Here is a 22,407-nt window from a genome sequence, read left to right on the forward strand (position 1 = left end):
CCCTTCCCCTGCCCTGGCATTTCACTGCCTGCCTAATGGTGAAAAGCAACGGCCAAACTAATAGCTGGAACATGTGACCTTAATTAATTAGCAGACCAAGTGGAAAATGCCAACTCTGCATTGTCACTGCCTGCTTTCAAGGACCCTCTGCCTGCGTCAGCAGTACAGAGACGCTGGGTCCATTACCGTTTGCTCTGGGATAAGGACAGATGATGCAAGAGTGGCTTTAGCAACCTGATAGAAGAGAGGGAAGGTCTGAGATAAAGGAGTAACCTCCTGTGAATTGGTTTGTGGTGAAGGTCTTCCCTCTCCATAAACACTTCTCCGATGACTCTGCGACAGGCTCTAGGAGAAAGCCACCAAGAACAAAGCTAAGGTCAACGGGAAAGGGAGAGCGAGCAGATGGCCGCCTGCCACCTCACCAATCAGCAAAACCATTCACTTCAACTGCATCATGAAATATTTCCTCACTTCTTCCTCTCTCCCTCTAGCTGCCTTCTTTCATCCATGAGCTGCGTCCATTTAGGTTACAAGACCCATTTAGCATGTAGCGGGGAACAGCTGGGAAAGCAAGCAAATTTAAAAAAAAAATAAAAAATCAGACCAGTACCTTCCCCAATGACCCCAAAATTCTAGAGGCAGCTGCAACAAGCAACACGCCTCTGGGAGTAACATGGGAAAAAACCCGAATAATTTCTTATTCTATAAAAGTATCCCTTGTCCTCAAACAGGCCTGCAGTTACAATCAATTTCAATAATGAACTTTATCAATACCGGGCACCACTCTTCTGGAGAAAATCTCCCTTCTGTCCCCTAAGCACTGCACCTGCCCTTGGAGGAAAATCCCAGCGCTCTGAACTTTGTAGAAGTGAATTCTGCAAGCAGCAGCTCTGATAATGTTTGCAGAATGGCCACGAGGAGCTTGATCAAGGCTTAGACACTCATCTGGCTTGCAGGACAGATGCACGTTCACATGACTACTGTTCCGTCAGTCAGGTCCTAATGTTTGCTGAAAATCTTGTGCATGACGGAGATGAAAAACCACAATCATAGCTGCTTGGTGGGATTTCCATTTTTATTTCTCTATTAGGAAATGAAATATCCTGTAGTTTAGCGACTAAATTTATGCTTTTTTTAAAGTACTGTTATTGTTACCACCTCTAAACCATTAAGACATGTCCAGATGCTATGTTAAGCCTGTTTTAGATACCTATAAAAAGTAACAGAATAAATCCCAAATGGGCTAGGGTTTTTTTTGTTCAGGGGACACATCCTTACCTACTGTAGCTCCTCCAGGACTACAGGCAGCCCTGCAATTTAAACCCGAATTGCCTCTCATATTTTCCAGCTTTTTTTTTTTTTTTTAAGATCAAGTTCCTTCAGTATCCACCGCACGTTGGATTTATAATGCTAATCAAACTTCTCCAGGTAGAGACAGAGTTTATAAATTAATCCTGGGTAAAATAAATACATCAGCCAATCTTGGTACAAACATTCCTGCCTCTGATTAAGTTGAACTCCAGGACTGTGCAGCACGCATTTCAAAAGGGTGAAGTGGCAGGAAAGATGTACGCCCTCCCCGCATAGAGCACAACACATTTGCATCAATGTGACCTCAAAGCGACAACACCCGGGCAGGCGGCAGATTGAGGCTCTTGGCTATTATGCAAAAGTGCAACTTGCTCTGCTGTTCCTTCATGCCTCCTTACCCACGCAGCGAGCTCCAGGTGCATGGCGGCGGTGCTCGCTGATGGCAGGGCTAGAGGTTTCGGCCGTGAACTCCCTGGTCCAGGCGCTCGGATGACTTGAGTATGCAACCCCGTGCTGAGGGGCCCAAACTGCGCCCTCCAAGGCTCCTTGGATGCTCCGAGATATAAATAAGTACCCACAATACAAGTTGTGCTTTCCTGTATTATGCTAACTACAGGCACCTATAAGAAGCAATCAATAGTAGTCTGTGCCATACCCTAAGAACCCTAAAATATTAAGTGCAGGAACCATCACAGACAAGACATTACGGCATTTATACAGGCTAAACTCCTATATCAAAAGCTATTTATACACTAACTCAGCAGGGATGAAGTGTTCATCTACTAACAAAAACGGCTGGGTGGTTTAAACGGGACCGAGGATGAGAAGTTGGAAACTATGCTGCCCAGTTTCAGGTGTAGCTCTACACTGAGCCAGCTCCCAGTGCAACCACTGCAAAGAAAATGCATGAAAGCTGCATCTAAGCATTCATGAATGGGGACTATAACTATACTATACTTTGGGCAGAAAGTACATCCCAACCCTCTGGGAAGAAGAAATTTCTAACCTTGAAATCATCTTGATTATATCCATTTTAAGGCAGTGCTAACGCCACGTTGACCAACTTGCCATGCAAAGCCCGTGGGCACAGAAGAAGGCACAGAGCTGTCCACCAGCCAAGGCAAGACCCTTCTCACCCACCCACGCGGGAGCCAGAGGAGCAAAGGCATCCCTCCCACCCACGGCAGCCCACACCTGCCGTGATGCCAGCACCAACCTTCCTCCTCGCTGTGCTGTGGCACAAGGTCTTGATTAGTTGCCATTGATGCCCTAATTTATCATTCTTTAAAGAGAGAGTTGAAGTGTGTATTATATATCCGATAGGCTTCGCTTAAGCAGACACCATTTGTTGTTGTAGTAGGTACGGTTTAAAGACAAGTACTTCCCTCATTAAATGAAAACAGTGGTCCAAATCTCTGCCTTCAATTCCACAGTGAAATTCCCTCTCTTCCACCATGGGCATGATATGACTGCCAATTAAAAAGTGAGAGCAGAATGCAATGCAATACTAAAGCAATTAAACAGGAAAAAAAGTCATGAGAGACGGATGAACAGTCTATGGGAAGGGGGGGATTAGCCCTTTAAAAGCAACAGTAAAAAACTGTAGGTACCAGATTTGATTTTAAGAAAATGTTAGCAATGATACATATGCTCAGTTGAGTTGCCAAGAGGAATTAGTTTAAAAGAAAAAAAAGTTCTAAAAAGACACTTAGAAAGCAATAATATAGTTCTGGTTTATGTACTGTCACTCGTACACTGCTGCATTACAGAATGCTTCAGAGATCACGAAACACACTCTCATCACCAAAATGAAGCCCAGCAAATTGCTAATGATAACAGTTAAAGCAAGATGTGGAAACCTAATTCTAAAAATGAAGAATGCCAAAAACTGCACGCTTGTTTAACAGCCATAGCCAGGCAGCCGAGTGCTGCTCGCAAGCTTGTCCTCCCAGCGGACCGCTCCGCAGAGCCAGGGCAGATCAGGAATTACTAATTGCGAGTGTTTAAGGAGGATGCAGTGACATTTCTTTGTAAGGCTGGAGCACTTTGTAGGTATAACACTGGCTTTTAACTTCTCATTCCATCATACAGCTCTAATGAGTTTTGTGGTCCCAGCATTAACCGTGTGGTAAACAGCTGACACTGCAAAAACTCATCTCTTAACATTAAAGCTAACCAGATCTTGTTCTTCAACCAAGTTAAGACAGAGCCCGTGTGGGGCATGAATTATCTCCTCCCCAGGGAGGTCACCCCTCTGGGCAATGAGGCTCTTCAGTTAATCGTTGGGATGAGCACCATTGTCTCTTAACAGGGACGAGTCAGGCCACGAAAGCATCACGCCTGCAAAGCCTATGGCATACGTGATGGGGAGCGTGCAAGTTTTGGCTACACAGCAGCCACACCAGGCAGCACCAGCGATCAAGCCAAGATCAGACCCAGCAGCACCCCAGCACGCAGAGGACAGGCAGCATGGGCTCACCCCAGGTCACAGTGTCCCCTTTGACATTTTCAATGCCCTTTGGATGCCTCCGGGAGCGAGCCAAGGATGAGCTGCTGAAGGCACAACAGCAAGTACTAACTCCTTCCCCAGGCAGTTCAAACTCCCGGAGAATGTGCTACAGCTCCTCGAAAACTCTAACTTCAACACTAAACTGAGAGCCTCTAACGCTACCTCTTCTAAAAGCTTATCTTGTGCTCTTTTCATTCAAGAGACCCCAGAGTAACTTTCTAAACCAAAGGGAATGAAAGGGAATGAAAGATGATCTGTGTGTTACACAGGTTTTAAACTGTTCAAATTTCTAGACAGCTGGTAAGAAGAGGGAGGAAGGCCTGACCTGCATTAGCTAAAATTCCTAGATGTTTTACAAAGCTTTAGTAGTAGACTCAGACATTGATCAGGGCACTGACCCTTTCAAGTTTGCACAAACCTAGAATCTCAATATCTCCCCCAGGTATCGATAAGGAACTCCAAACCAAGGCCAAGTCTTAACAATCCCAAATAATGTTCTTTTTTAAAATGTGCTATTAAAATACTGACAGTGAAGCAGGTTCAGATATCCTGTGGACATCTCCAGCACCAACCACTGCAGAAACAGATATCCCCAGAGAACAAAAAGATAACTGAAGAGCTTTGGGATGCCCAACTGCATGAGCTCATCCCTTAATCCAAATTTTGTTCTGAGACTCTAAGACACACAAATTTAATGGGATTTATTTGCTCATCCTCTAAATCTCATGCTCATGCATTTCATTTTGACAGCGTCCACCCTGGTTTAAAACCTGCAACACAGGGTGCTACAGCAGTCTTCGGCTGAACTCACTTTCAATTCACAAGTTGAGAGGAAGGAAACACACAACCCTGCAAGTCATAAAACCTCTGCTCAGCAAACAAAAAACAGCAAGATGCAGGTTGCTCAATTCAGAGAAATAATTTCCACCCCAGGAGAAGGTTGGAGAAGGTGCAGCTCAAGACACTGCATACAACTCTTGTTGGGTTGGACGTGGGAATGAGCAGCCAACTGCATCAAGCAGGTAGTTATCCCAGGGAAAATGTGGTATTTCAAAAGTTAAACAGAGGCAACAGCTCCTGGTTGCAGGCTGTGGTTAAAGCCGGTGCCTATATATAGTTACGGTAAGTGGAAGTGTCTGTTGATACTTCTGTTATGCAAAAGTTGCTCTAAATATTAGTTATAGCTCTACAACCTATGGTGCCTTCTCCAACAAACCTGCAGGAACATCTCCACTACCATTACAAAAAGACCAGTCTAGATCTTGAGGAGACCAGCTCTTTGCCGGCCAGAGCCCGGCACCTCGCCTGCTGCAGGAAGGAGACCCGGGCACGCAGTACGCGGGACTGTCCTGCTCTGGCTCCATCAGCCACTGCCTCCACCCACACCTCCAGCGGGAAGGGAAACAAGTACACCAACGCACTGCCACCACCAATCTTTGGGATTTTAATTAAGCAGAAAGAAACAGGCTAAAACTCTACAGGGAAAAACTGCCTGCTGGTTTGCTTCTTACAGTGAGTCGTTCCTCCAGCATCTGCCTGTCCCCTCCAAATTGCTTCTGTATCTTCCTGTACAAAATGTCTTGTTGCTCTCCAGAAGGCTAGAGGAGCATCTCACAGGAAGGATGACCGAATTTCACAATACGTGGTTTTGAAGGTTTGTGTTAAATTTGACACTGTAGCTCCAAAGTAATTGTGACTAACCACTAAATCACCACGTGTAATGGATTCCTCCGAACATTTATAGCTAACAGTTCCATTATGCTCTAATCTGGAAAACATCTAAATGACTCTCCACAAAAATTAGAGGGGAACATAAACGCCTTGATAAAAACAAGATTCCAGAGATACTCCACTTAACCACAGTGACTTCCGTAATATAATGGCTAGTGCAATAACATCCATTACAGTGCAGTCATTTGCTATTTGATTTTTAAACCCACACTTCAAGACATCAATCTAGAGAGCATCGAGTCTACGTGAAAGGTGAAACAATCAAGAACAAACCTCTAGGATAGCGCTGGGAACTGCGAGGAGGGGTGAGTGGTAGCAAGGGAGCCGAGCAGCGCCAAGAGGCTGCCTGGCAGCTGTGGATGGAAGATGCCTCCCCGTCCTGCCGAATGGGAAACTCGAAGTTGCCCTTGTGCTCCTGGATCTCACTCCTGCATTGCATTTCAATCAAAAACCCTCGGCCCATAGTAAAACACTGCGCGGTAAGAAGTGTCTGTCTGCCCTTGTTCAGCTTCATCCTCTCCCTAAATCCACGATTTCCAAACTCCAAAGGTGTTGGGGTAAAACAGCCCCAGGGGGAGAAGCACCATCTTAGAGACCCCGGCTGTCCTCTCTTCTCTAGGAAACAATGCCAGTTTGGTAGGGACAGAGGGCAGCCTTTATGCAATCAAAACCCGCAATAAAAATAATACAAATAGCTAAGTACACAATAAGAAAAAGAGGGAAGCATTACTGATTCATTCCGTTTTCCTGGAAAAGCCTGAACTGTGGTTGAGTGGAGGACAAGTTGAGATTTCCCATTAGTGGGGGAAAAAAAAAGCTTGTTTAAAGAGGGAAGGGAAAAAATCCCTCAGGTTAGTGTTCAAGTACAGCAACAATAAATTTTACCAGAAAATCTCTGCTAGGCAGATACTCACCCTGCTCCCAGCCCAAAGAGCAGTGGAGCTTGCAAAAAGGCTGCTCTTGTTTAACACAAAAAACATGTAGAAAATAAAAACCAGTAAGACAATCCCAGTCTTCAAACAGGGAAGGGAACAGACAGCCTTTTTGACATGCTTCCCAGCAATTTTCCCTCCCATCTCCCTGCCTGGGGGGCACACGAAGAGGGGAAGCAGGCGGTAAGGGGCGAGCTGGCTGGGCTCTCCGCACCAGGGGATGCAGCTGCTGCAGGTGACCCCAAAGCGCTCGACAGCGCTTACAGCCTGGAGTGATCTTAACTTACTCTGGGCCAGGGACACAGGCGTCAGTCTAGACCAGGGACTTAAAACCACTTCACCACCACACCTTCCTGAGTTATACTGTGCACTCCTACACCACAACGAAGGATCAAAGCCAAGTGATGCAATGAGTGACTGCAGCACATCCCAGCCCTGGTACCTGCATTAAAGTGAAGGCTTTTGCTTTTGTTCTTAACAGAAAGGGATGTTTCATCTCAGCAGCTCAAGCAAAAAATTAAAAACAACTTGTAAAATAAAAGCATGTTGTCCACATGAGCTAAAATGCCTCTGTTCTGCTCCCCGCTTCCCCATACATCCCAAATCTGATTCCCACCAGCTAGCACACCGCAGATTTTAGGACTACTTACGGTAGCACAGGTCATGCCCTTGGGACACAACACGCTCTTCAGCATCTATAAATCTTGCCATAAACCACGTCCAAAACAAAGTCCTGTAACAGAGCCCACCACAAACTCCCACAAATACAAAAAGGCAATGACTTCTGGCAGGCCAGAACTGCAATTGCCACCTTTATATCACATCCCAGATGCCGCTTTCCCCTTCCCTAGAAAATCAAGTCAGTCCTCTGCCATAACCAAAACGATTAGCTGCATTTCAAAGAGGCAGCCCTAGCCAGGCAAGCCGTCCGCAAATGCTCACGCGTCCAATGACTTCTACCTGCCCTGTGTTTGGAGGGAGGAGATGAGGTTTCCACCCCAAAGCTGTCCTCAATAAGGAAACTGGTTCTAGGGAAGCTGAATATGCAAAGGTGAAAGTCACAGGAAAGCACTTTGGTAATGCCTGCTGCCAAAAAAGAACAACTTGCTCCACAGACTCTTAGTTTCTCTCGACGATCAGATTTCAGCTTCAGTATCCTTTACCACGAGATGCCAGACCTCAAGTTTAACCAGCCTACGCTCCATTATAAGCAACAGGTACAAGTACTGAGATTCCAATAGGTACTGTGAGACATATAAATATCCTTGAAAAGATCTTTTAGTCACAGGAATTAAGAGACCATAATTTCACTTATCTTGATAGAACATTTATATAAGTCATTAAATATTTTTACTGTAAGGGAAAAAATAAAGTATGATACTGTACTTTACACCCATAACTCGTCTGTGAATACACAGGTTTATTGCAGGAAGCAATTCACCTTCATGACTTCAGGTGAGACATGAGGAAAAGCAGAAGCAAAACTATCCTGCTAATTTCAGGAAAATAACATAACATGATGGGAAAAGCAAAATGAGCCCTTTAGACGAGAAACAAGAGAGCCTTAGATCCCTCGAAAAAGCCTGTATTTGCAGTTTCCAAAGTACAGTTAATTTGCAACATTTAATACACAAGTTGTTGTCAGCCTTAAACCTCAATTTCCAGGCCTCGGCTGTACCTGGGAGAGCAGCAGGATGGGCTGAGCATGTGAACAAATCCGCCAGCACGACTGCTGAGCCACCGCGGCCGAGGCAGAGAATCTGCTTATGTATTTTACAAATAACCAGATCCTTCCATAATCCAGGCTCTGAGAAATTTCTATCTTGCCATGAGCTCAGCTATTCTTAAGTCCTTTCTATCTTTTTTTCCTCTGTGCTGCCCGATACACGGACCAATTTTATGAAAGAGACTGGCTGATGGGAGGTCCGGATTCAGGTCAGATAGAGCTGGCCTTTTGGGTACGCTCTCCCAGATTCTGGTGGAAGAGAGGTCTAAAAACTTCCCCTATACCGTCAAACCAAACCTGCCCAGGAAAGGCATCTGTTCCTACAGCCTTCTCCTGCAGATGCCTGGCTGTCATGCAGAGTCTGAAACAGCTGCTGCTTCTGGTTCTCCAGGTCCCCAACCCGATATACCAGCCAGGACGGACACCGTCACGTGGACGCATCAACTTACTCAAGCTGCTCTCTAGGTCTTTGGGTCCTGTAACAGGGAATCTCAATTTTCACTTGTCTCAGCAAGCTCCTAGACCCTACAACCTCTGCTCATCTTGGTGCACGTGCAACTGCAGCATTGACCAGCTGCAAGCTGTTGGAAAAGGAGGATTACAGCAGGGAAAGCTGGCATCCCAAACAAAAGCAAAGACACATGAAATCCCAAATCTGCAGAGCAGGAAAATTCACTGTCTCAGGTCAACAAGAAGTGCTCCCACCATTAGACCGATCCCTATTCTACAAAGCGCTTAGCAATACATTTAAGCACTTTAAGTATATGCTTAAGCAATACACTTAAAGAACTTTTGTTCACACCATAGCATTCAGGCTTGACAAGATATAGTTTGTGCGCATCAACCTAGTGATGCGCAACCTCCTTCCAATGTCTTCTCCAGAAATATCAGCACTGTTGTCAGTTATGTGCCTTCAGTTAAATGTCCCAATAATAAATGAAATAAAAAAGATTTAGGGCAGATTTTTTCAAAAGCTGTATTGTACCAAACCTCAGGTCCAATGCACTTAGCCATGCTCTCGGACAAGGATAGTTATTCACACACTTTTGTCCTTGCAAGCAACAAAATTGCTCAGTAATTCAAACACAGGGCAGTGCTCACACATCTCCCATGCAACATTTTTCTGCTGACTGTATTTCTAGCAAAATTGCAATTCCTTCTTGCATGTGGTAGCACGTTGAATATGCTGCAAAACACTGGGTGATAAGGCAGCTTGCAGAACTATTCCCCAGTCAGAATTCATCCCTAGCCATTGCCGCCTTCTTCAGCTGTTCTGCATCACTGCTAGCAAGCTGTGATCTCCAAACTCTAGCGGGTATTATCAGCTGAACCTCAGTGCTGCCCCATAAATCTAACTCAATGAGGAAGTTTCCTCTATCCATAAAAATTCTGGGAGTGCTCATATTCCAACCCAGAATGCTGCTGTCATCCAAAATGCAACGAGCAGCATGGAAAGTGAGCCAGTAGCTTCTCAGGAGAAGCAGCTGCAGGTGCACCTACTCTTTTCATTTGTCTCCTCTGCCTCTCCCCTGGTAAAGAGATGAAAAAAGACATTTATAATTCTATTTGGCAAAATGCATCAGTTCTATTCAAGAAGATGGGCTCACCTGGGATCTATCCGACCTGTTCCAGAAGCAGGACTCGTTGAAATGGCTATATAGGATAGTGTTGCAAACTAATAGTGTTCAAGAGATAAGGAACTGACTACAGCTTCTCCTAGGTTCCTGCCACCACTGCCTTCTGACAGTCTAATCCTCTCCACTCTGAGCTGATACAGCCTTAACAGTCACCCACTGCAACCAGATAAAGCAAAAGCTTAAAGCAGAGCAGCAAAGTTTCATTCCTACTGACTTTGGTCAGGACACCTGGTGTTAGATACCCAGTGTCTCCTATTTAGAAGAGCAGGTCCTAGCTTTTCTCACTATGCTTTTCTGTGACCCAGAAGCACCAGGCTTGCAGACATACCTCTAGGGCATGCTTAGACCATACTTTAGGACAACTGTACCAGGCTTCTGATCTTCCCAAGTTGTTCCTTCCAAAGACTGAAGTCACAGACTGCTTCACCCATGAAAGGGGGCAAAAACTGGATCGTGCAAGAGCTCTGATATGAAAGCACTGCACGGTGTGACCACTCACCAGCAGCTACGTGGTCAAGGAGCTTTCCTCTTCCCTTCCCGGGAACCTTCCTTCCAAGGGAACCAACACCACACCCCCACACAACACCGGCACGGTGCAGTGTACCTGGCAGGCTGGAGTCACCTGTCCATACAGTACATTGGGTTTATATTTAGAAATTACAGCTTCCCTGAATTCAAAGTAAACGCTTAAAAATATTTCCAGCAGCTCTACCTAAGATTAGTCATGTACAGGCAGCAGAGCTACTAAAAGCAGTCAGGCCTGGAAATCCAGCATCCTGCATGCTACACAGGCGCAGAAAGATACCCTGATGCAAAGAGCTGAATTACTAGACAAGGCAGAGGCTGAGAGGAAGAGGACAGGCATGGTGATGGGGATGGGACTCATCCCAGGTGCGAAGTCCTGGCTTCTCAAATCCCACTCAGATGTTTAGCCAACACTTTTCTCCCATGCAGACAAGAGCCAAGACAGATCCCAGCAGCAACCCGCCGCCACAAAGCCAAACAACTGGCCTTTAAGTCAACTTTATTTGAACGTCAAAGCTCTACTCCACATTTTATTGACCTAAAGTTATTGGAAACCACCAAAATCCCCAAAAAATCCAAACCAACCCATTGAAGTTTCAGCTAAAGATGCACAGGTAGGAAAAGAGAAAATGTAATGAGGAGACCATGCCAACACAAAAGCTTTTTCTCTTACCAGTAACTCACTTTGAGCACACAAGAATCGAAGAGTTAAAGCCTAATTTATGCCATTTTTGCAAGTCACTGAGTTACCATCAGGCAGACGCATCCTGTTGCGTCTGACATTTCCTTGAGCACTTTTGTCGTACTTCTCCATGCTACCACTGCACTGATTAGATCCAACACCCCCACAGAAAAACAAACAGCTCTGTGAAAGGCAGCAGCCACGCAGCCATCCTCCTCTCCATCCACAGTTGGCGACATCAGTTCCAGGAGGAACGAAGCCCGTTGCTCTTCTGGGAGCGTCGCACAGGCAGATGCCTCCACCCACATCCAGCCCCATTAAAGGCCCCCGCAGGCAACAAGTGCCATGGGAGGACGACTCCCGCAGCATCTTCCCTATCAAGATGAGTTAGCTGCTGCCAAAGAAAGGGAAAGAAAGTTAGTACCTGATGGGTTTTGCTCAAGCAGGACACAAGCACATTCCCAGTAACTTTTTCTGAACACACAAAGAAAATCAAAAAACCAAAACAACCCAGCCCCAGAAGGGCATAGGACTGCTCCAGGGAATAGCTTTCCCACAGGCAAAAGGAAACGCTCTCCCCTCAGTTACCCTGAAAAAGCAACTCTGAAAAGCAGCTTCTCTGGCTTTGACCAAGGAAACGTTGCTTTTTTTAATAGGGGGGGTTAAAACAGTTGTTTTACTCTGAACACCAGGAAGCTTGGAGAAAAAAAAAAAAAAGTCAGTCGCAGAGAGTGCTTTACTCGATTTGGGTGTTTGCTGAAGGATCCCACAGTTCAAACAGCAGTCTGAACGAGCAGATCCCCACTACTGGGAGCCTTGCAATGTTTTAATTTACCCAATACAAAATGGAGTAAAGGAAGAATCGATCTTCCAGGTACTTGGACGTCTAGGAGCATCAGTTCACAGTCCTTTTGATCAGGGGAAATTAGGAGCATTCGCTACAAGGCATCGCCTTCTTCATGCTTTTATGGAGATGTGCAAAATCGCTCAATGCTGCAAGATTATCTCCCTCATAGCTGCATGTATTTAGTTAAATCACATCAAAAGTTTGGCTCCTTCAGAGTTGGATAAGCAGCTGAGAACCAAGAAGTAACATGATTTGAGTCTCACCCCTAATGGATCTTATGATTTATAGGTCTCTAAAGGCTAATGATGTTTTTCAAGACTAAATAAATGAAGATTTCACTCAAAGCTGTATATAAGCAATATCTTAAATGGATTCTGTCTTATTTAACAGCGTAAACAGCTGAGGAAGAAGGCTAGAGTCAGGGAAGAGGAAAAAAAAGCTGATCCTAATTGCCACTCATTCAAAAACATTATCTTGTTATACACATATATACGTTACACACCCAGAGATAAGTCAGTGGATGGAAACAGCAACAGTAAGTTAAGCGTTTACCAATAGACTTTTTATTTCAGCAAAAAACTCCCCATGGATGTTAAATGCAGGTCCCACCCAATGAAAACATATTGAAGGAATTACACATTCACTGTTTATATCAGCAAAATGAACTTAAACACAGAAAAAATAGATTGCTTTGGCTTCTTAGTCTCACATTAGCAAATGCAATTATCTTTCATTAATTTTACAGAGTGTTCACAGTAGAAATTAAATCATTTCTTCATGTCTGTTTAAGAAAAAATTTACTGTGTTAATTATTCATAAATACCAAAGCCTGCTACTTATTACTCATCACAAATGTGATTCATTTCAATAACGCCTGAATAATTCGGTGCTACCCTATTAGTCCCAGAACACACTGTACAATTGCCAGCATCAGCAAATCGATCACAAACAATAATCCATGCTCGCTCCCCAGTGCCAGCTGCCAACAAAAAAGAGGAGGAGGAGGAAGGCAGGATCGGCACTGCCTCCCGATCCCGGTCACCACGCTGCCTTCATCCTCCCATACAAAAACCTCATCCCGCATCTCCTGTCCTGGTTGGCTTTGCTTCCATCCAAGACGCGGCAAACCCTGACAGGCGCCGCTCGGGCGAGCGTCCCAGCCCCACACTGGGCGCGGGGAACCGGGCTCCCGAGGACGGCGGCGGCGGCTGGGGACGCCCCATCGCTTGGCGGCCCCGTGGGTTTACATCTGGGCGGGCGGCTGCCCGGCAATGGGAGTTAGCTGATTGAGAAGGGGGGGCAGGAAATTAATCCTCACAAGTAAGCGGCCTGCAAGGGTAATTCCAAAAAAGGCTGCGAATCCCAAGGGCTGCTCGGCCACAGTAACCCCCGCAGAGCGAAACAAAGCCCGGGCGCCATTTCTGCAGCTAAGTGGTTAAATAAGGAATTACCCAGAGTTTTGCATGCTGGCGGCAAGCGAGGACAGAGCTAGCCCGACGCTGGGGACGCACGGCAGACTGGACGTTACAGGGAGGGGAAGAGGGGACTGAAAAGTTACTACAGCAATAGAATATGCTGGAATTACAGACTTTTGTACTGTTTCCTCAGTCATTTTAAAAAACAAACCTGGCCACATCAAAAAACTCTTAAAGTTGCACCAAATTACACACCCTTTTTTTTTTTATCTCTCTCCATAATAAAGTCAAGAAAACATCGGTACCTTAGACAATTCTCCCCTCCTTCCGCTCGCGCGGCGGTCGCGGGGGCTGACAGGGCAGCAGACAGCCCCCGCCGGTGCCAGCCGCGGTGGGCTCCCGCCCTCGGCACGGCTCCCAGGCGCACCCTGACCCCAGCGGCACCTCCCAAGCCTCACGTCCTCTCAGAAAGATCCATTCCCGCATCCCATTTTCAGCCACATATTAATTATTTTGCTTTCTAGCAAGTTACGTGAGCTAAGTTGGGCTGATGCCGTACAGAAACGCTGCCTTTATTATTACAGTTGTGGAGAAAGTAAATTAATGCAAAGGATTGCACACAGAGGCCTAATCCATTTGAGGTAAATCAATGCATTGCACATTTAAATTGCTCTGCTTTCCTTCAGAAAAGTACATTGAAGTGATTCATTAGGCACTGAACTGTTCACAAGAAACAGACCAATTCTCTTAGGCATGCCAGTGCATCTCTGCTAGTTAAATTTAAAAAGCAATCAAATCTACTAATAAGTCCTTTTTGCCGACATTTACATCAGTAGAGAACATGATTCCTGACAATTCAGATTAAATAAATGAGGGACAAATTAATCTCCGTTGATACGCCTCGGAGCGGATGCTCAACTTGTTAAAATTTAAAAACCTGTCTTTTAATAAAAATAAATAACCTATTGGTGATGCCTGACTTCCAAGCGCCTTTGATAACCTTTAATAAAGGTTATAAAGTTATGAAGAGGGATCACAAGGCTCAATTCTTGTCTATTTTAATACAGTCAAAGCCTGTATTTATAGTTTCATTTTAATATTTATAAATTCCCAGGAAAAATTAGCAGAAAGACACCTTTCCAAGAAAAAGTAATCACATCTTAGTACAACAGCACCATGCCACAGTGTTCATACTCCCACTCTCTTCTTTAGGGAGGACCACGTCGGATAACAGATGGAATAAACAGTATAAGGAATTATGCCTGTGCCCCGTTTCTTGCTCTACTGCAATCACCGGGATTTATTTTTGCAACAATTAGCATCTTCTCTCTACCCACAAAAAAATTCTCCAAATTTAAAATAAAAGACAGTAGGAAACATAGTCTTTAAATAACTAAAAGTCAATTTGCACTTTATTAAAAGATTGAGAGGAGAACTGAAGACACCTAATATGGAAAATTATTTTTTAATCCCTTTAAGATGCCCTTTAAGAAGTCCAACATTTTATCCGCAAAACCAGCGATATCAATTTAGAGAGCTTTACAAGTCCTACAGTCCAACCTTAAAAAACCACAAACTTAAGTCTATAACCAAGACTTTCAAGGTCAGGCCCTGCGATGGGATTAGGTGAAGGAACCACTTGCACTTAGGAAAATAATCCCCTGTCCTTGCCCTCAAAGCCCCTTTTTTGCTCTGCAGCCCGGCCCGCTGCATCCAACACCCCAAAACCAGCCCCAGCTTCGGTCCCACCAGGTGCCAGGCGGGACACGCGGCTGCCGCAGACGCAGGTTCGCGGGCGGCGAGGGAACATCGCTGCGTATCTCATCTTGCCGCCACAGCAGCCACCGCACCGAAATGAGCTGGGTCATTAGGAAATCCCGCTGATGAATGACGCGGCGCAGAGTAGCTCAGGCCTGGCGGCATCTCTGCAAACGCTCCATTAGTTGGTGGGGCTTTTCTGGCGTCATAATTGTTGCAGGTTTTTTGCCCCGGGAGTTTCACCGACGTGTATTTCAAGGGCACGCGCAGGCTCCTGGTGCTCTGGCCAGGACCCAACTTACAGCAGGTCACCCCATCTGCTCCCTCACGGCTCCAGCTCGGCCATGCTGGTCCCCTCCTCTCCCCGAGCAGCCCACCTGGCCAGGCTTTGCCCCCAAAGTGGCAGCACTGGGGGGCCCCATCCTTGGAAACGGTGTCTGCTCCATCGGCATCCGCAGGTTTTAAGTTTTTTGCCTCTTGCTGAAGCCTTTATTATCAACCTCGGCACCACGGGACTCTGCGGCACCTCTCCTGCCTACACGGGGTTTAGTGCCGATTTACGGGGCTTAACTATTCCCCAAATTCCACCACTGCAGGTGAAACACCGAGCTCATCCGCTTGCGCAGCTACGTAACACTTTTGCCGTTTCAACAGCAGCTGCTCTTGAGCAGGCATCTCCCTAAGAGGCAAAAGCAGCGATTTTTCTCTCCCTGGCAGCATTACATGATTTTTCTCCCTCCATACAGAGGCAACTCACCGGGAAAACCCGGGGGCAGGGCCCAGCCCGCCCCAGCAAGATCCAAGCTCACCCCAGATCTAACGGCAACGCTTACTGTGGCAAAGCCGCTTTCTCCCCCGGGTTCTGCCGGCAGTCCAGCTTGCGAGAAGTCAGGGGCACCACGGTGGGCCACGCAGCAGATAGGATTCGCAGATGCAAATCCCACAACATTTCCAAGGGCATGAGGATTAACCTGCTCAGCCAACAGAGCCACACACAGTAAACACTTCCAATTCGCTGGGTTTAATGCGTCTTTTCTTTAGATTGTGCATAAGACTTGACTTGGAAGAGTTTAACTAACATGTCGTGACAGGACAAGAACACCCAGGCATCGCCAGGAGCTTCTGTCCCACATCACAACAACGCAGTGCCAGCATCAGGCCTCCCAAAAGGAGCAGGCACCAGCCCTGGCCCTGGTCCAACAGTCTTGTACCAGCAGCATAAAATTTCTTCCCATCTCTCAATGGAAAACTCTTTCCTTTAACGCCAGCCGGGAGGGACACCAAATACAGCCTGACCTTTACCCACAGCCACATCTCTCACCCAACAATGGTATGAAGTCACGACACCACTTAAGAATGTAGGTATCTGTATTTGCTCCCATGTCTCATTACATTTTCCAGTCTAACCCCAAGGCCTTTTGTTTCTTGCAACGGTGCCATTGGATTTATTGCTATAGACAAGTTCGGTAGATACCTCCCATAATAATTAGCCAGAGCTGAGCAAACTCTCAGTTTTGTGATGCTCTCACGCACAGTTACTTTGGATGCTGCCTCAGTTCGGTGTGCCAAAAGCTTTGAGGCTTCCACAATCAATCAAGTGACCCAAGTCAGTCACTCATGACTAGGAAAAAGCACATTTCTCCTTTCTCACCGCCAATGCCAAGTGGCTGAGACAGCCCCCTCCTTTACGCCCCACCATCAGCCCATTCCACCAACCTCCCAAGCAGCAAATCCAGCGCACTCAAAGCATCAGCTGTGCCTGCACCTTCCCCCTTCCCTCTCCTGAGATTTCCAGATGTCGCAGTGGTGAGCCACGCTGGCGGAACAGAAGACGAGCAGGAAGGGGAGCATACAGGACATGCACCCCGATGGGACCCAAGGAGGGAAATAAAAAATATCCCTCCCCACCAGAGATTCATGTTCCTCTAGGGGAAGGAAGGACCAAAGGAAGAGAGGGAGATCTATTTAGCCACTTACTACTTATTAAGGACACCACTACAAAGCAAAGCAAATTTTGGGAACCTATCTGCTCATCGACAGGAAAGCACCATTGAGTTAAATCCAAAACAACAACAACAAAATCACAACAGTCATCCCCAGTATTTCTACTGCTCCAGTGCAGGAATCTGCCCTCCAAGCCTACACTTCCCAAAGAAAACAGAGGCAGACTAGTGATGGGGTTAAGAGCAGAGGCTGGAGGATGAATGCTGCAGGCAAGACGGGTCTTCCTGGGCACACCCTGCAGGCTGATCCCATTAGATCATACCACAGTGATGCTCTGTACCTAGCATTGAGCATTAGGAGGTCCAGAACAGGGTATCCTCCAGACTAAAAAAGGCTCACCTTTTTTTTTTTTTAAAAAAAAGAAAAAAAAAAAAAAGAAAGAGTCCTCTATAGAATAGCCCAGCTAACCATCAATCTGACAGACTCTCCATGCCCCTCAAGGCAAACTTCTGTGCAAAGTAATCACACACAGAGACAGGCTAAAAAGTTTGCTGGAGCAACCACCACTCATTTGGCTATTCCCAGACAAGGCTACACAGCCCGAAGACAGGAACTACAGACTGCATTACACAGCTGCCAAGCAGTCCAAATCACTCTTTACAGCAGGTCTCACTTTTTAATCCCCTCAATTATAAATGTCGGAATCTCCACCCTTGTCAAGCCAAGCTTCACTTGAGGAAATCGTCCTCTGCTCCTGACCGAAGCCTGCTCCCTGCCCTGATGATGCTCCCCAAATGGGCCTTGCACTCTCCAAGTCGCTGCCCCCTCTCTCAGGATTTGCACACCAGGGTTGCACCGTTTCTTCCTTCTCTCCCCACCAGCACTAACCCTGAACACCCCCCCGCCAGGGTGGTCAGGCCTCCCCCCAAAAAATCCCCGTGCAGGAATAGCCAAGCTGGCCCCGCTCAGAGCCAGCAAGGCTCCTCCACTCCGACACCCTCATCCCACACCTCCTGCTGCTCTGAAAGCAGCTATTATCTGCCCAGAAAGTGCTTAGATTAGCGTCTGTTACTGGCAGTAGGAATAGGTGCTAATTAACTACTTGTCAGCTGAATGTTGCTAAATCGAGAGCACAAAATAAAATTAAAGAAAAGGTATTACAATAGGCAGGAAGACTTGAAGGGACTATTGTTCATTTAAGAACTTCTTTCCTTCCTGTATTTTTAAACATTTAGAAGTTGCAGTCCAAATAATTGCTTGTCAAGACATTATTTGGGAGAATAACTGTAGTTATTAAGCAAGCTGGGTAATTAGGTTATTAAAAATATAACATCATTTTGAAGCCTCTGAGAGACTAGACCTCTACCTAACACAAAATCATACAGCTTCATTTTCCTCCCTCTCTCCTGGCTTCAATCCCAAGTCAGGAGTCCTAGTGACCTCTCTGAAGTCAGTTATGACAATGTACATCATTTGCTGGATGAGGAACCATCGCTCTGAACTCCTGGGCAGGTACACGCAACACTTCTGTTTCGACTCAGAAAAGCACGTTTGGTAATCCAACAGGGAAAAACAAACAAACAAACCAACCCCCAAAAACCACAAAGCCAAAAGCTACAGACAAAAACTCAGCTCTCCGAGCCTGATGTTCCCTTCTGCCTAAGGTGGCGGGACCAGGACAAGGAGTGTCCCATGTTTCCGGAGGGTTCAACTATACCTGAGCATAGACAGATGTGTCTCTGGAGAAGGAAGGGAATCCCTGCCCCACAACTATCTCCAGGGGAAGAGAAAGAACGATCGCTGGAAGCTGTTCAGCAAAAGAGAGCGCATGTTATGCAATTTCCATTTCTGCTGACAAACAATATATTTATAGGACAGGCAAAATAAACGACATAGCCTACAAGGCCCGAAACTGGAAACCTAATAGACCCAACGGGGAAGGAACTGGTTACTGATGTTTGCAAATGGGACGTCACAAAAATGAGACAATTAAAATTTTAAAGCAGTAGGGAAAACAAAAGAGCAGGAATCACAATAGCCAAGTCTCATAAAGAGCTGCTTCTTGGGTACGGGAAGATAATGACACAAACCATTTTTCTACTAGATGGCAGTGTAGTGTCACGCTATATAAAAGGAATTCTAGAAAAAAACTGCTTTCTATTTCAAATGAATCTGTGCTTAGACTTGACTTCAGCTAGCATGATATATAACAGTATCCTCATTGTAAGGGGACCTGCCATTAGTCTAACAGAGCAATAGTTAGACACCCTAGTTTCTGATTTCCCAGCAAAACGATGCGAAAAGACACTAAAACCCTGAGCTGTTCTGCCACACAGTACAGCTGCGTGCACAGCCGCGGATGAGCTACTGGGTCTGTTAGAGCTGAAGGTAGGCTGGAAACAAGCAGCTCCAGGAGCAGAGGAAGCAGGTCCTTGCTGCTCAGGAGAAGCAGCCAGCTGGGCTTCTGAAAGGCAGAGACAGCATTTAGGCAACCACCTAGCTATGGTCAGGCGAGGTTAGCAACTTAAAAGGAGGCTGCAGGGATGGAGAGAGCAGCGTCACTAAAATCCAAAATGCAAACACAAAATAAACAAGCTTAGGGCTGGAGGACAAACCAAATATTTGCAGGTAATTCAGCCCTAAGAGTAACCTTTACTTCGCAAGGCCACCATCCGCATAAGCCAAACTTCAGATGTGACAAGACACAGCGGCTCCGGAGCACTCCGAAAACCGGCGCTACCTCCTGGCGTGCCCCGCGGCCGCAGCGCGGGTGCCGGGGGGCCCAGCGCAGCGAGCGGAATGGCCGGGGACGGAAAAGCTCTGGGGACAGACCGCGGGCAGCTGAGGACCCTCGCTTCTCCGTGGGCCGTGGAAGAGCCGCACCGGGGGGTCACCGAGCCGTGGGGCTGCCAGGCCTCTTCGTGTGTCACCGCGCACGGCACTCGCTGCTGCTAAGGACGGGGCTCTGTAACCCCCGGGCCTTCCCCTCCAGCCGTGACAATCGCGACAGCCTGGGGGACACCATTTAAAACACTCGCCTCGCAGCTGAGCGGGGCTCAGGTTCTGGTTGCTCCACGCTGCACCCACGGCCGCAGCCCCGCGCCGGTTTGACTCTCGGAGCCCTCGCGCCACCCCGGTTTGCAGCCTGCTCCGTGCCGGGGTGCTCGGTACCGACCGAGCTCATACCGCCCCCCGTCACCCCCCCGCCACGACCGCGCCCCGGCAGGGCCATCGCCCGTCCCGCCGCCGCCGCACCGGCGCCCTGCCACCACCGCAAGACCGCGGGGGGTCAGGGGTCCACGGGAGTCTCCCAGGGAAGGCCCGAGGCCCCGCACTGCCTCACCTGGAGGGCCGGAGCCGCACCTCCTTCTTGCTGTCCACCACGGAGGGGACGCAGTTGGTGAGCTCGGTCCAGTCGGCGTGCAGCCCGCAGCTCCAGCCGGTGGAGAAGCGGGAGAAGAGCCAGGTCTCCCGCTTGCCGGGCCGGTGGCAGGTGCACTTCTTCTGCCCGGCGCGGCACTCGCAGGGCTGCTCCAGTTGGATGTTGCGGACCAGGTGCCGGCCGAAGGTGGTGCCGCCCGTCTTCTGGATGTGCAGGAAGACGATCAGGTCGTCCCCCTTGATGTTGAAGTCCACCCGCCGCAGCAAGTCGCCAGCGGAGAAATTGAAACGGGGAACGAAACGCGCCGGCGTCTCGTCCTCCGCCCGGTACGGGTCGGCGGCGGCGGCGGGGCTGAGGGCGCGGAGCCGCAGGAGCTGGCACTCGGTGCCCGGGCAGACGTACTGCAGCACGATCACGGCGAAGAGGAAGAGCATCACCAGCGCCAGCAGCACCTTGTGGGACCGGTCCTCCATCGTCGCCGGGAGCGCCGCGCATCGCCGCCGCCGCCGCTCACCGCCGCCGCAGCACCCACCACCACAGCGGGGGCCCGCCCCGGCCGCGCTCCGCCGCCATCGCCCGGCCGCCACCGCCGCCGGCCCTTCCCGGCAGCCCCCGCGCCGCGGCCCCTCAGCGCGCCCCCGCCTCGCCTCCGCCCCGCCCCGGCCACGCCCCCTGCCGCCGGGCCACGCCCCCGACGCCGGACCACGCCTCTGCCGCGGTCCCCCCGCACGTGGCCGGGGCCGGGGCGCTCTGCGCCGCTGCGCGCTGCGGGCGCGGCCCGCTGCCGGCGCGCGCGGTGCCGAAGACTGCCGCGTGCTCGCCAGCCCCTGCGTGGCCCTGTAACCGTTCCCGCCCCGCCCGAGCTCCCCGCGGCCGCAGCCGCCTGTGCCGGCTGGGAACATCCCGTTTAACGGCCGCCGCGCGCCGGCCCGCTGTGCACCGAGCCGCGCTCGCTCTCCGCGCCGCACGCCGACACCCAGGGTGCGGCAGGGCGCCTGATGCGCTGGCGGCTTTTCTTGACGCCCCAAGTGGTTTGGGTTGTGTCAGGTGTCAGATGCACGCGCTCTCTCCGTCAGCGCGTTTTGAAACCCCGCTGCACAACGAGAGCGTGCTGTAACGAGGACTCCGTGGGTTTACCTCTGATTAAAGCCCTTTGTATATTTACCTGCAAATTACGTCCAGCCCTCCGGCTCCTGGCGTGCCGCCGGTGAGGCCTGTGGAGGGAGCACGCCGGTGGACGGGCGCACGCCGCTGCTCAGCCGGGGCGTGCTGCGAGCGTGGCCACAAAGCCGCCGCTCACCGTGCCGTTCCGCAGGACCACCTACCCGCTGCCTGCAAACCGGGGGGCCGGGGAGCACAGCGCAGCAAGCCAGACTGGATTTTTTTCTTTCCCTCCTGGGTGCAACTGATGTTGTGGCAATTAATGTCTGGGAAAACTGCAGCCCTGCAAGTGACTTAGAAAAACCAAATATAAAACCAGGCTTCTGGCTAAAGGAGGTTTTCACCCCACCTCCAGTGTCCTTCTCTCCTTCCAAGGAGAAGCAGCGGGGCACGACCTGGGGTTTGGCCGCCCCCAGTTTAACGGGTGGGCTCAGCTGCAGACGTTACACAGAGGTGCTGCATCTTGCAACGCCCCTTCCCTCTCACTAATCCATGGTTTTTCAGGCAGGGCTGGAAATGCCCGAGCTTCTCCTTCCCCTCCGGCGCAGGCGGAGGGAGCGTCCTCCCCAGTGCAGTGCCTCCGCTTTTGCTCTCCTGTTGCTTGTGATGCCTCCATTTCTCTGCCTGGCCAATCAGCCAGGAGCTGAATTGTCTAATATGCACAGCAGGCAGCAAAGAAAATAATTTGAAAACACTCTCCCAGACCTCTATCCGTCATAAAAAGAAAAAAAAAATTAAAAATGGCCTGCCTCCTTTCTCCTCCTCTCACAGTGCTCCTGCAATCCACTTTAAGTCATTTCACCAGGTACGTGTGGTGTTTGGAGGGGATGTCTTTATGGTTTTCATC

The 22,407-nt window shown here is 48.6% G+C and overlaps 1 protein-coding gene across 1 annotated transcript in view; it reads right to left on the reverse strand.

Moving 5' to 3' along the window:
- The window catches only part of HS6ST2 (heparan sulfate 6-O-sulfotransferase 2), a gene marked incomplete at its 5' end in the record, with an annotated part of 133,221 nt that extends 112,349 nt beyond the window's left edge, over positions 1-20,872 (reverse strand). Inside the window, one exon of the mRNA XM_082004219.1 lies at positions 20,361-20,872. Coding sequence (XP_081860345.1) covers positions 20,361-20,872 — 512 coding nt within the window. The remainder of the gene's footprint in view (positions 1-20,360) is intronic.
- Positions 20,873-22,407: the final 1,535 nt, after the last annotated feature.

The sequence above is a fragment of the Phaethon aethereus genome, assembly GCF_964289735.1.
Source record: "Phaethon aethereus genome assembly, chromosome: 10".
Taxonomy (NCBI): domain Eukaryota; kingdom Metazoa; phylum Chordata; class Aves; order Phaethontiformes; family Phaethontidae; genus Phaethon; species Phaethon aethereus.